Genomic DNA, 12,924 nt, shown 5'->3' on the forward strand with positions numbered 1-12,924 from the left:
GTGTTTTATTAGTGCTGGATTCTGGATACATATTGGTCAGATTATCACTGAAAATTTAACACTAAACGGCACTCTGGGATCCTTTTGCGGTGGAGGCACATTTTTAATACTGGAACAAAGCATCAGGAGTCAAGTCTCCTGAATTCATACAGTAATCTGCTGCTCTAAAGGGCAGGGATAAGAATTAAGGCAGTTGGGTATCACATGTCTGAAGAAATCTCACTGGGACATTTTACTATAACGTAATTAGAAGGCTGGAACTTGGCATCAAAAGGTAAAAAGTGTCCAAAACGAACGAACAATTGTCACACACTTTTTTTTTTACCTGGCTTTTCACTGGAATCATAAGTGGCTGCTCCAAAAAATGAAAATGTAAAATTTGTAGATTCTTCCTTAACAGCGTTTTTACTGAAAAGGTTGTCAAATGTGTGCTGGATGGTTGGGACTTCAGAAGATTCAGAGCATCGATTTTCAAGCTGACTCTCATCTTTCTTATCCCATGCAACTTTTTCTTTTTCGTTGGTGCTAGAGATGAACATTCCTTTCAGGTTCTTATTCACATCATAATAGATTTCTTTCGATACTTCTGGAAGTTTCTGTTCCTCTTCTTTCATTTTCTTTTTTGCTGCTTTGCTGCAATGTTTATAAAAGAAGTCAGCAGCTAAAATGTAAACTTAATCAATTTGGTCAAGGTCAACTTAACCCTTTTTAGTAGAAAACAAACTTCTGACACAGATTAATAGCTGCAAGATGTTCTCTATTTAATATAACTTGTTAAACCAAATTGGTCTTAGTGGGATTACCAATCTCCTTTCCAAATTCATTGTAGATATTTATAACTTTTAGTCAATGAGGTCCCTGTATGTTTCAGTCTTATAAAACAGTTTTTTTACATCAATCCAAGTCAAGAGATTTTCCAACAGATAATTAAAATTACATTGGAAAACAGCAATAGTACATTCAACAGCAGAGAAAAAAATTGAGAAAAGATATCCTAATGTCAATATGGAATATTTTTATGAAGGAATTAGTATCAGAATAGTTAAGAGATTCATAAAGGGATGAGGCAAAGCTAATGGATTTTATGAAAGATAAAATGATATAATAAAAATTGCAGATGCTGGAAATATGTAATAAAAGCCAAGAATGCTGGAAATGCTCACATCTTGTACCCCGCTGACCATATGTTTCGATGTACATGTGATAACTAAATCTGAATATGACTTTCCAAAGTTGAGAAGACGATGGAAAGACTATGTGAAAGTGAGAGCATGATGGAAGTTGGTGGAAAGGGGATGAAACTTTATAATTTTGTACTTCAACAGACAGCAGAACTTAAACAGACAATGTTGTAAAAATAAAAGGATAAATCTTAAAATGATTTTAACTGGTAGCTAAAACTTCAATTTGCCTAATGCTTCTTCAGAACAATTCTTTAAACTTGGAAATTAAATAACATTTTTAAACTAAAAAGTTTACATTGCCATGTAAAATACAAGTTTATCTATAAACTATCTCATCAAATAATGCAAAAACTGTTTTACGGAACTACAGAATTTGAATCTTTTAATTCTTGTGCTAAATTAATCCTCAAGTTTTCACTGTTCAGGATGCAATTTTATTAGATGGGATGGAAAAAAAAAAGAAAATCGATCTTTTATGTATAGATATGCATAACCCAAATTAAAGATACTCATTCACAAACAATTTTCATCTTTCTGCAGCATAAAAGTTTCAGACCATCAAGAAATCACATAAGCAAAATTTTCAATCCTGGCAGGAAAGGCCTGTTCTGTATTTTGGAGCACAAGATTCCTACTGAGATTATCATGATGATACCAGCCAATTTTGGAATAAACATTACTACTGGTTCAGAATGTTTTCACAATTGACTAAATTACAGAAATACTTAATTACTCATCTGTATTTAACAACTGAATGGTAACTGTGGATTACTATGTACTGCACCATACTGCATTTGTTATTACCTTATTTTCTTAGTTTCCTCAAACTTGTTTTCATAGATAATATGATCTTTTCTTGTAGGATCATACTGCAGAGCAGAAACATCTCTGGAAAAATGGAACATTTTACATGTAAAAGAAAAAGTTTAGTAAAGTTATTGAACTAGAGTACAACTTTAATGATTCTTTTTTTAAAATAAGCACATTGAAATAACATACAGAATTGTACTAATTGTCAATTTGATGTCAACTGTTCCCTTTGGGAAACTATTGGCACTATTTTGTCGTACACTAGTATCATCATTTTGTCATATTACGGGGAAGACTCTAGCATGGACAAAGCAGTGGCTGATTGGCAGGAGGCACAGAGCGGGAATAAACGCATCTTTTTCTGGTTGGCTGCTGGTGACTAGTGGTGTTCCATGGGGGACTGCGTTGGGACCGAATCTTTTTACATTATATGGCGATGATTTGGATGTTGGAATTGATAGCTTTGTTGCAAGTTTTGCAGATGATATGAAGATAGTGAAGGGGGAGTTAGTTTTGAGGAAGCCGAAAGGCTACATAAGGACTTAAGACAGGTTAGGAGAATGGGTAAAAAAGTAGCAGATGGAATAGTGTTGGGAAGTGTATGGTCATGCTCTTTGGTAGAAGGAATAAAAATGTAGAAGTGTAGACAATTTTCTAAATGGAAAGAAAATACAAAAAACCGAGGCACAAAGGGATTTGGGAGTCCTTGTGCAGGATTCCCTAAAGATTAATTTGCAGGTTGAACCTGTGGTGAGGAAAGCAAATGCTATATTAGCATTCATTTCAAGAGGACTAGAATATTTTTGAGACTCTATAAAGCACTGGTGAGGCCTCACTTGGAGTATTGTGAGCAGTTTTGAGCTCCTTATCTTAGAAAGGATGTGCTGAAACTGGAAAGGGTTCAAAGGAGGTTCACAATAATGATTCCAGGTTTAAACGGCTTGCCACATGAAGAGCGTTTAATGGCTCTGGGCCTGTTTTCACTGGAATTAAGAAGAACGAGGGGTGACCTCATTGAAACCTATCGAATAGTGAAAGGCCTTGATGGAGTGAATATGGAGAGGATGTTTCCTATGGTGGGAGAGTCTAAGACCAGAACACACAGCCTTAGAATAGGGAGGTGTCCTTTTAGAATGAAGATGAGGAATTTCTTTAGCCAGACATTTGGTGGATCTGTTGAATTTGTTGCCACAAGCAGCTGTGGAGGCCAAGTCTTTATGTATATCTAAGGCAGAGGTTGATAGATTCCTTGATCGGTCAGGGCATGAAGAAAGGCAGGAGATTGGGGATGAGAGAGAAAAAAAATGAATCAGGTGAAATGGCTGAGCAGACTCCATTAGCCAAAAGGCTTAATTCTGCCCCTATCTTATGGTACACAGTTGAAGCTAACTTCAATGCAATAAAAGAGCCCAAATAGACCACTTTTTCTCTCTTTTCCTCTATTACATTGGGCAGAAGAATCAAATCCCTGAAAATCACATACCACCAGGCTCAAGGACAGCTCCTAACCCTGTGTAAGAAGGCTAATAAATTGTTCTTAGCACAATAAGTCGGTCTCTTGACTTCACAATCTCGTTATTATTTTGTACTTTATAGTTTACCTGCAGTGCACTTTCTCTGTAGCTGTTACATTATTCTGCGTTTTTATTGTATTACCTTGTTCTTCCTCAATGCACAAGGTAATGATTTGATCAGCATGAACAACATGGAAGATGTGCTTTTCACTGCACCAAAGTACATGTGAGAATAATAAACTAATTCCAGTAAATCTAATACAGTCTTTAACTGTTGCTACCATAATGTGAAAAACACTTGCAGGGTGAGCACAAGAACTTCAATGGCGGAACAAATAAACTACCTGTAAAAAAAATTATTGACTTTACAGCTTGTTGTTTTAAGTTTCTACTAAGTTGATGCTCACGAAGCTTTAACCAAACAAATGTATAATTAATATAACAGAAGTTTATTTTGAGAAAAACACGCATTGAAATAATTGGTAATACTGGGTTTGTGATTAACAATGGCAAATTAATAATTTTAAGCTGTGATGGGCTTTATGTTTTACTAATATTTAAAGTCAATTAAAACATACCTGAAATGTTTTAATTTTCTGTGTTCTTTATTGATTTCAGTTTTTTCATTGCCTTCCTGAACGATACTCTTCAAGATATTCAAAGATCTTCTTTTTTCCGCAATAAGCTCTTCTTCCTCAGCATTCTGTTTTCCAACTGTGACTGATTCTTCTGCAACAAAAAACTATAACCTTAAATGTGCATTTAAGTAAATTGCTACTTCATTAGGTTGTTCAACAGCAAAGAAAAGGCAGCTGTTGCATCTTCTGGGATTGCATGGGTAGGTGCCGTGTAAGTAGTCCAACCTGATGTTTTCTGGCTTTCTCAAATGCATCATAGGTTACTAAACAGCAACAAGTGTGGACATCAGCAGATTTTGATCTTATTTCTGATTCATCTTTTACTTTTCACTTTGAACAGAATGTTGGTCTAAACACTATACCAGCAGAATACCTTTGATCTTCATTTATAAGTCAGAAGGATCATTCAACAAAGTTGTCCTCTCACTCTCCTGCACTCCTCTATGATTTACCTTCTTTCACTCTATTACAAGCATCTCCATCTATTTTCTCCCCATCTGTCAATTTAAAAAGGACTAAACACAACATTTAATTTGGGTACAGACTCTATATACTAAGTACCAATGACCGGTTTTTATCAATTCTCCGCATTACTTTTATTTTAAGCATTTTTCTTTTCTTTGTAATTTTCTCATGCTTATATGATTTGTTTCTAGGATCTAAACCACAATAAATAAAGCAGTAAAATGTTGCCAGACATATTTTTTAATCCCTGATATTAACTATACTCTGGTAAAAAGAAGTTTGCATTAGCTCAGTTTGTAATCTCAGCCACATAGGCAGTTAACAGTATAATCAATTCAGAAACTTCTCCTAACTTGAATATACCACTGGTTTATGTAAAACTTACACAGATTTTAATGGCTTGCAGTGAATGCCAGGTATGCACAAACTTCAGCAGAACAGATTAGAGTCTTGGCTCTTCAAAAAGGGAAGGTTATCTTCCTGACAATGTAATTGACAAATTATTCAGTATATTTTAGAAGACTTTTGTTCAATTAAGTCAATGGATTATGACAATAATGTCATATTTCCAAAGTGCTCCGCAGTTCATACTATCATCTCAAGATTAGATGGTGAGCGTTTCTAAATAAAAAGTGAAACATTGGCACCAAACATTATATTTATCACTTGTTTGGAACCAATGTGTATTTTTATGATTTATTGTGACAGACACCCTATTGAAGGTTAGAAGGATGGGATGGCAAGAAAGTTTCATGTACTAAGTATTCACTGCATTTCTATAGCCAATACACAACTCTGTGGCTCCAGGAATTAAATACTTCACACAGCATTATACCCTATATTTCCAATTTATATTTAAAACATACACGTATTCAGAAACAAAGGGTAAAAGAGAGTTAACTGTTCTCCCAAAGGATAAGGAGTACTTCCTGAATTGCAATGAGTACTTTGTCTATTAAGGTGTACAATTTACTTGTTACATACACCTGTTAGGGTGCATTCTCCAGAATTCATTATCTCTAGGAAATTGCAGGGTGTTGCAACATCCATTGTAGTCTTTCCTACTTCACTAAGGGCTTTAGCTCAAAACAAAAATGAATTGTGTAACATCATTCTCAAATTTGGTTGCCTTCAGAAATACATCCCAACTTAACCTATGCTACATGATGAACATGGCAGGACAGATCCAATACAGACTTAAATAAGGCTGTGCCATGGCACCAATTCAAAACCCAAACAAGTTATGCAAAAGAAAGTCACCCTTATTCCTGAGGTTTTTCCTTAAAAAATTCAGAAGTACCAGAGAAATCCTTCTACTTATCACCAACAGCATCCATTCCTTCCCCCAAATCAAGGCCTCCAGCAAAATCAATATATGCATGGAACGAAATTCAATTGTATGCATGAAAAGAAATCAATTTACCATCATAAATATCTGTAGATCGATATTTAGAAATATTTGAGCAGTTCATAGCAAACGGACAATATGTACATTATGGCAAGATGATTTTGTAAGATGACAAGTGTAGTGCCTATTTATCTCACCTCAAATTAAGAGCTAGAAAATTGAATGCAATAAGAATCTGATGCATTATTAAAGTCTTTACTTAACCTGAAGCCCTGACTACGAATGTGTTCTGCAGAGTGAGTGAATGATCAAAAATTTTGGAACTTCTTTAATTTTTGCCAGTTTATATAGTTTATTAAGCTTTTAATTTTAGTCTCAAACATTCACAATTGTCTTCCTTTTGATCATCAAGCCTACAAGTTGATTTTTAAAATTTTCTCACACAAAACAAAGTGTTAATCGTTAAGAAACAAAGTGAATATATGTGATGTATTTCACATCCGCAGATTGAAACTGTAAGGTAAGGAATATGAGTTGACCACAGTAATCTTAATCAATGAGACAATTTATACAACAATTACAGCACGGAAACAGGCCATCTCGGTCCTTCTAGTCCGTGCCGAACTTTACTCTCACCTAGTCCCACCGACCTGCACTCAGTCCATAACCCTCCATTCCTTTCCTGTCCATGTATCTATCCAATTTAACTTTAAACGACAACATTGAACCTGCCTCAACCACTTCTGCTGGAAGCTCGTTCCACACAGCTACCACTCTCTGAGTAAAGAAGTTCCCCTTCATGTTACCCCTAAACTTTTGCCCTTTAACTCTCAACTCATGTCCTCTTGTTTGAATCTCCCCCATTCTCCATGGAAAAAGCCTATCCACATCAACTCGATCTATACCCCTCATAATTTTAAACACCTCTATCAAGTCCCCCCTCACCCTTCTACGCTCCAAAGAATAAAGACCCAACTTGTTCAACCTTTTTCTGTAACTTAGGAGATGAAACCCAGGCAACACTTTAGTAAATCTCCTCTGTACTCTCTCAATTTTATTGACATCTTTCCTATAATTTGGTGACCAGAACTGTACACAATACTCCAAATTTGGCCTTACTAATGCTTTGTACAATTTCAACATTACATCCCAACTCCTATACTCAATGCTCTGATTTACAAAGGCCAGTATAACAAAAGCTTTCTTCACTACCCTATCCACATGAGCTTCCACCTTCAGGGAACTATGCACCATTATTCCCAGATCCCTCTGTTCTACAGCATTCTTCAAAGCCCTACCATTTACCACGTATGTCCTATTTTGATTAGTCCTACCAAAATGTAGCACCTCACATTTTTCAGCATTAAATTCCATCTGCCATCTTTCAGCCCACTCTTCTAACTGGCCTAAATCTCTCTGCAAGCTTTGAAAACCTACTTCATTATCCACAACACCACCCGTCTTAGTATCACCTGCATACTTACTAATCCAATTTACCACCCCATCATCCAGATCATTAATATATATGACAAACAACATTGGACCCAGTACAGATCTCTGAGGCACACCGCTACACACCCTCCTCCAATCTGACACACCAGTTATCCACCACTACTCTCTGGCGTCTCCCATCTAGCCACTGTTGAATCCAATTTACTACTTCGATATTAATGCCTAATGATTGAACCTTCCTATCTAACCTTCCGTGTGGAACCTTGTCAAAGGCCTTACTGAAGTCCATATAGACAACATCCACTGCTTTACCCTCGTCAACTTTCTTAGTAACCTCATCAAAAAATTCAATAAGATTTGTCAAACATGACCTTCCACGCACAAATCCATGTTGACTGTTCCTAATCAGCCCCTGTCTATCCATATAATTATATATACCACCTTTAAGAATACTTTCCATCAATTTACCCACCACTGACGTCAACCTCACAGGCCGATAATTGCTAGGTTTACTCTTAGAACCCTTTTTAAACAATGGAACCACATGAGCAATACGCCAATCCTCCGGCACCTGTTATGTATAAATAATACATAACATATTATATATTATGTTTATAAACAAGGGCAAATCTGCAAATTCTGGAAATCCGAGCAACATATACAAAATGCTTGAGGAACTCAGCAGACCAGGCAGCATCTAGGAAAAGAGTACAGTCAATGTTTCAGGCTGAAATATCGACTGTACTCTTCTCCTAGATGCTGCCTGGCCTGCTGAGTTCCTCCAGCATTTTCACTGTGTTGTAAATGTTATCTGTTTTCTGGTTAAGAGGCCAAATATGGTCATAAAACCTCCATTAATTCACAAAAATGCTTAACTTTCTGTAGAGAGACTTGAATACAAGAGACCAACTGAAGTGATACAAAGTAGAAATAAAAAATCTTAATTTTGGGAGAACATTATTGGAATACTACTGAGTACTACTGATGATTCACTTAAAGCCCTCTTTTACACTCCATTAGACTTGATGTGAAAGGAATGAATAGTTTGCTTAAAACTACCCCTGATTTTTGTCAGATCTTTATAGTTAATTTATTACATTTAATTTACAGATATAATTATTAATTTACTGTTAATTTCTTCTTGGATTCCACTGATAGTCTGAATGGTATTACTTCACCCCAACATAAACAAAGAGAAAAGAGGGAAGGATTTACAAACAAAATGTTAATCTTCCTATCAGTGTGTGATCTATTTAAGATCTATTTTTTGGAACATCACAAGAAATAGTCCAATGAATGCAAAAACATATCTTAACCCGATGGATGACAAAACAGTCAAAAAGCAAAATAAAAACACAGAATAGAGTATATTTCGTAATAAATTATGTCACCCATGCTTTCATCTTCACTTTCCAAGAATCGTTCATCCATGCGAAATCTTTCATCTGTACCAAACCGTGATTGTAGGGCCAACAGCTGCAAAATGAGTGAATTCAACTCATTGGAAGTAAACCATGTTCGTCAAATTATATTTTCAGTTAAAAATATTTCCAAACTCTCTAATTTCACTCTGTTAATAAATCTTGATGTAAGCAATATCAGCTTAGAGTCAATTTGCTCAAATTACTTGTGCAAAAAGCTCCTTATTATTAATTTTTACTTCCTAACTCTTTAAATTACCCAAGTTAAAAAATACTCAACGTCTAAGCCACATAGCACTGAAGTGCACAAAGCTCTTATATATTAAATAATCTATTTTCATTTGATATTTGGGACTTTGACCAACAAATGTAAGCCATAAAGGTGTTAAATATATTACTATTTTTTTTCAAATAGACTGTCATTTCATTTCCCAATGCCATATCCTCCTAACATGCACTGAAAAAATAAAGGATCAGTGAAAAGGAAAAATGTACTTAAGATACTATGCAAAGGCATTTAAACAATTAAGCTCTATAGGTAATTAAAAATTGGGTTTTCAATTTATTGTCAGTTATGTAATCAGAATTTTGATTACATTTTGGAGGAAGGAACACATGCTGTTAATTTGATTTATGATCAGAGCTATACCTTGAAATCAACATGAATCAAAATGGGGAGCATTCATTAATGTTTTTCAAACAAATAAATGAATGGCAATCATTCAGTAAATAAAAATACTCCTTTTCAGTTGTATCACAGGCACATCTCTCCTCACCAGTGAGGGCACCTTCCAAGAGGTACTGCCTCAAGACAGTGTCATCCATCACTAAGATGCTCACCATCCAAAACATGCCCTCTTGTTACTACCAGTGAGGAGGCCAGAAAACCCACACTCAACAATTCCAGAACAGCACCTTCCCCCTCCCCCCCCGCCCCATCACCAGATTTCCGTATGGTCCAGAACATTACCTTCACATTCTTTATTTTTGCACTATTTATTTTGTAGTTTACAATATTTGTCTTTGTACTGTACTGCTACTGCAGAACAACAGACTTATCATAAAAGTCAGGGATAATAAAAATTATTCTTATTCCATAGAATACAAAAATGTCAGTGAAATATTCATGCAAAATCTCCTGCAATGGATTTCTTACCTTCTGACCAGTTTTTCCTTCAAACTGAGGCTTGATTTTGAAACTTTCACTATGATCAACATCATCATCTTCATCCTCACTATCAAATAATTTTCCAATTGTTCTGCTTTTAAAATCCTATTGATAATTTAGAAGAAATAAAAATCACTTGGGTTACAGTAAATTAAGAATATCCTTTTTCAGAGTTTGAAGTAAAATATTTTGAGAAATGAAGTAAGCTGATGCTTCTAGATTTTTGTAATGCTGAATTGGAGGTCTTGAATTATACTTCCCAGTTTAAGAGATTGAGATTAAAGCGTCAATCCTTACAGTGGGCTGTGATGAACATCACACTCAGGCTGGAGTTGGTGCTGCTGTGCCTCCACCCCGCCTAGTGTTCACTCAGCAGAACAATGGACTCACGGTCTGCACTATATACATATATAGCGTTTCATTGGAGTAAGGGGAAATATGACACTATCAGGCAGGAACTTGGAAGCAAAAATTGGGAAATTTCTTAGGGAAATATACGGAAGAAATGTGGCAAATGTTCAGGGGATATTTGCATGGAGTTCTGCTTCGGTACATTCCAATGAGATGGAAGGGATGGCAGGGTACAGGAACCATGGTGTACAAAGGCTGTTGTAAATCTAGTCGAGAAGTAAAGCTTACGAAAGGTTAAAAAAAAACAACTAGGTAATGATAGGGATCTAGAAGAATATAAGGCTAACAGGAAGGAGCTTAAGAATGAAATCAGGAGAGCCAGAAGGGGCCTTGAGAAGGACTTGGCAGACAGGATTAAGGAAAACCCCAAGGCGATCTACAGGTACGTGAAGAGCAAGAGGATAAGACGTGAGAGAATAGGACCAATCAAGTGTGACAGTGGAAAAGTGTGTATGGAACTGGAGGAGATAGTGGAGGTAGTTAATGAATACTTTGCTTCAGTATTCACTACGGAGAAGGATCTTGGCAATTGTAGGGATAACTTACAGCAGACGGAAAAGCTTGAGCATGTAGATGTTAAGAAGGAGGATGTGATGGAGCTATTGGAAAACATCGTTGGATAAGTCACCAGGACCGGACGAGATGTACCCCAGGCTACTGTGGGAGGTGAGGGTGGAGATTGCTGAGCCTCTGGCAATGATCTTTCATCATCAATGGGGATGGGAGAGGTTCCGGAGGATTAAATGGTTGTGGAAGTTGTTCCCTTATTCAAGAAAGGGAGTAAAGATAGCCCAGGAAATTATAAACCAGAGAGTCTGACTTCACTGGTTGGCTTGATGGAGAAGATCCTGAGAGGCAGAATTTATGAGAGAGGCATAATATGATTAGGAATAGTCAGCATGACTTTGTCAAAGGCAGGTCGTGCCTTACAAGCCTGATTGAATTTTTTGAGGATGTGACTAAACACATCGATGAAGGTAGGCAGTAGATGTAGTGTATATGGATTTCAGCAAGGTATTTGATAAGGTACCCCATGCAAGGCTTATTGAGAAAGTAAGGAGGCATGGGATCCAAGGGGACATTGCTTTGTGGATCCAAAACTGGCTTGCCCACAGAAGGCAAAGAGTGGTTGTAGAGGAGTCATATTCTGCATGAAGGTTGCTGACCAGTGGTGTGCCTCAGGGATCTGTTCTGGGATCCCTTCTCTTAGTGATTTTTATAAATGATCTGGATGAGGAACCGGAGGGATGGGTTAGTAAATTTGCTGATGACACAAAGGTTGGGGGTGTTGTGGATAGTGTGGAGGGCTGTCTGAGGTTACAGTGGGAAATTGATAGGATGCAAAACTAGGCTTGAGAAGTGGCAGATGGAGTTCAACCCAGATAAGTGTGAGGTGGTTCATCTTGGTAGGTCGAATATGATGGCAGAATATAGTATTAATGGTAAGACTCTTGGCAGTGTGGAGGATCAGAGGGATCTTGGGGTCCAAGTCCATAGGACACTCAAAGCTACTGCACAGGTTGACTCTGTGGTTAAGAAGGCATACGGTGCATTGGCCTTCATCAATTGTGGGATTGAGTTTAGGAGCCGAGGGGTAATGTTACAGCTACATAGGACCCTGGTCAGACCCCACTTGGAGTACTGTGCTCAATTCTGGTCGCCTCACTACAGGAAGGATGTGGAAACCATAGAAAGGGTGCAGAGGAGACTTACAAAGGATGTTGCCTGGACTGGGGAGCATGCCTTATGAGAATAGGTTGAGTGAACTTGGCCTTTTCTTCTTGGAGTGACAGAGGATGAGAGGTGACCTGACAGAGGTGCATAAGATGACGAGAGGCATTGATCGTGTGGATAGTCAGAGGCTTTTTCCTAGGACTGAAATGGCTAGCACAAGAGGGCACAGTTTTAAGGTGCTTGGAAGTAGGTACAGAGGAGATTTCGGGGTAAGTTTTTTTACGCAGAGAGTAGTTGATGAAGTTCTAAGGATATTGGGGACATAGGTAATGATTCTTGGACTCTTATAAATAACGGGTTAAAATTAAGTGCCAGCTTATGTGTGCTCTGTTCTGGATAGTGTGCAAAGTTTGTCCTTCACTGCAGAATCTGCCTGCAGCTTGTTTAGATTAACAACTCACAGATGTCCCCTGGAAATGTATGTAGAGTTGCTCTTTGTTGCGCTATTTCTACAAATTGTAATGCTTCTGCATGTTAGATAGAAGTTTGTCACAAGCCGCCAGAGGGAGAGGAATGCTGTCCCTCTGATGCTTGGCTCTAGGCTTCTCGCCGGCTGAGTTCGAACAAATAAACTGGTGAAAAGGATAAAGAACTGTTTGTGGTGTGGTTATTGGTCCGGCGAATTTAAGTTTACATGGTGAGTGCGTGGAATGGGCTGCCGGCGACGGTGGTGGAGGTGGATACGATAGGGTCTTTAAGAGACTCCTGGATAGGTATATGGAGCTGAAGAAAATAGAGGGCTATGGGTAACACTAGGTAATTTCTAAGGTAAGGGCATG

General features: G+C 37.4%; 1 protein-coding gene across 3 annotated transcripts in view; it reads right to left on the reverse strand.

Moving 5' to 3' along the window:
• Positions 1 to 12,924, reverse strand: part of nol8 (nucleolar protein 8) — a 69,622-nt gene that overhangs the window by 16,662 nt on the left and 40,036 nt on the right. For all 3 annotated transcript variants that reach the window (XM_063067572.1, XM_063067571.1, XM_063067570.1), the window contains exons 9-13: positions 9,989 to 10,105; positions 8,803 to 8,887; positions 4,087 to 4,237; positions 1,989 to 2,072; positions 326 to 633 (exon numbers count right to left, since the gene is read on the reverse strand). In XM_063067572.1, the coding sequence (XP_062923642.1) occupies positions 326 to 633; positions 1,989 to 2,072; positions 4,087 to 4,237; positions 8,803 to 8,887; positions 9,989 to 10,105 (745 nt within the window). The remainder of the gene's footprint in view (positions 1 to 325; positions 634 to 1,988; positions 2,073 to 4,086; positions 4,238 to 8,802; positions 8,888 to 9,988; positions 10,106 to 12,924) is intronic.

The sequence above is a fragment of the Mobula hypostoma genome, chromosome 15 (genome assembly GCF_963921235.1).
Source record: "Mobula hypostoma chromosome 15, sMobHyp1.1, whole genome shotgun sequence".
In the NCBI taxonomy this organism is placed as follows: Eukaryota; Metazoa; Chordata; class Chondrichthyes; order Myliobatiformes; family Myliobatidae; genus Mobula; species Mobula hypostoma.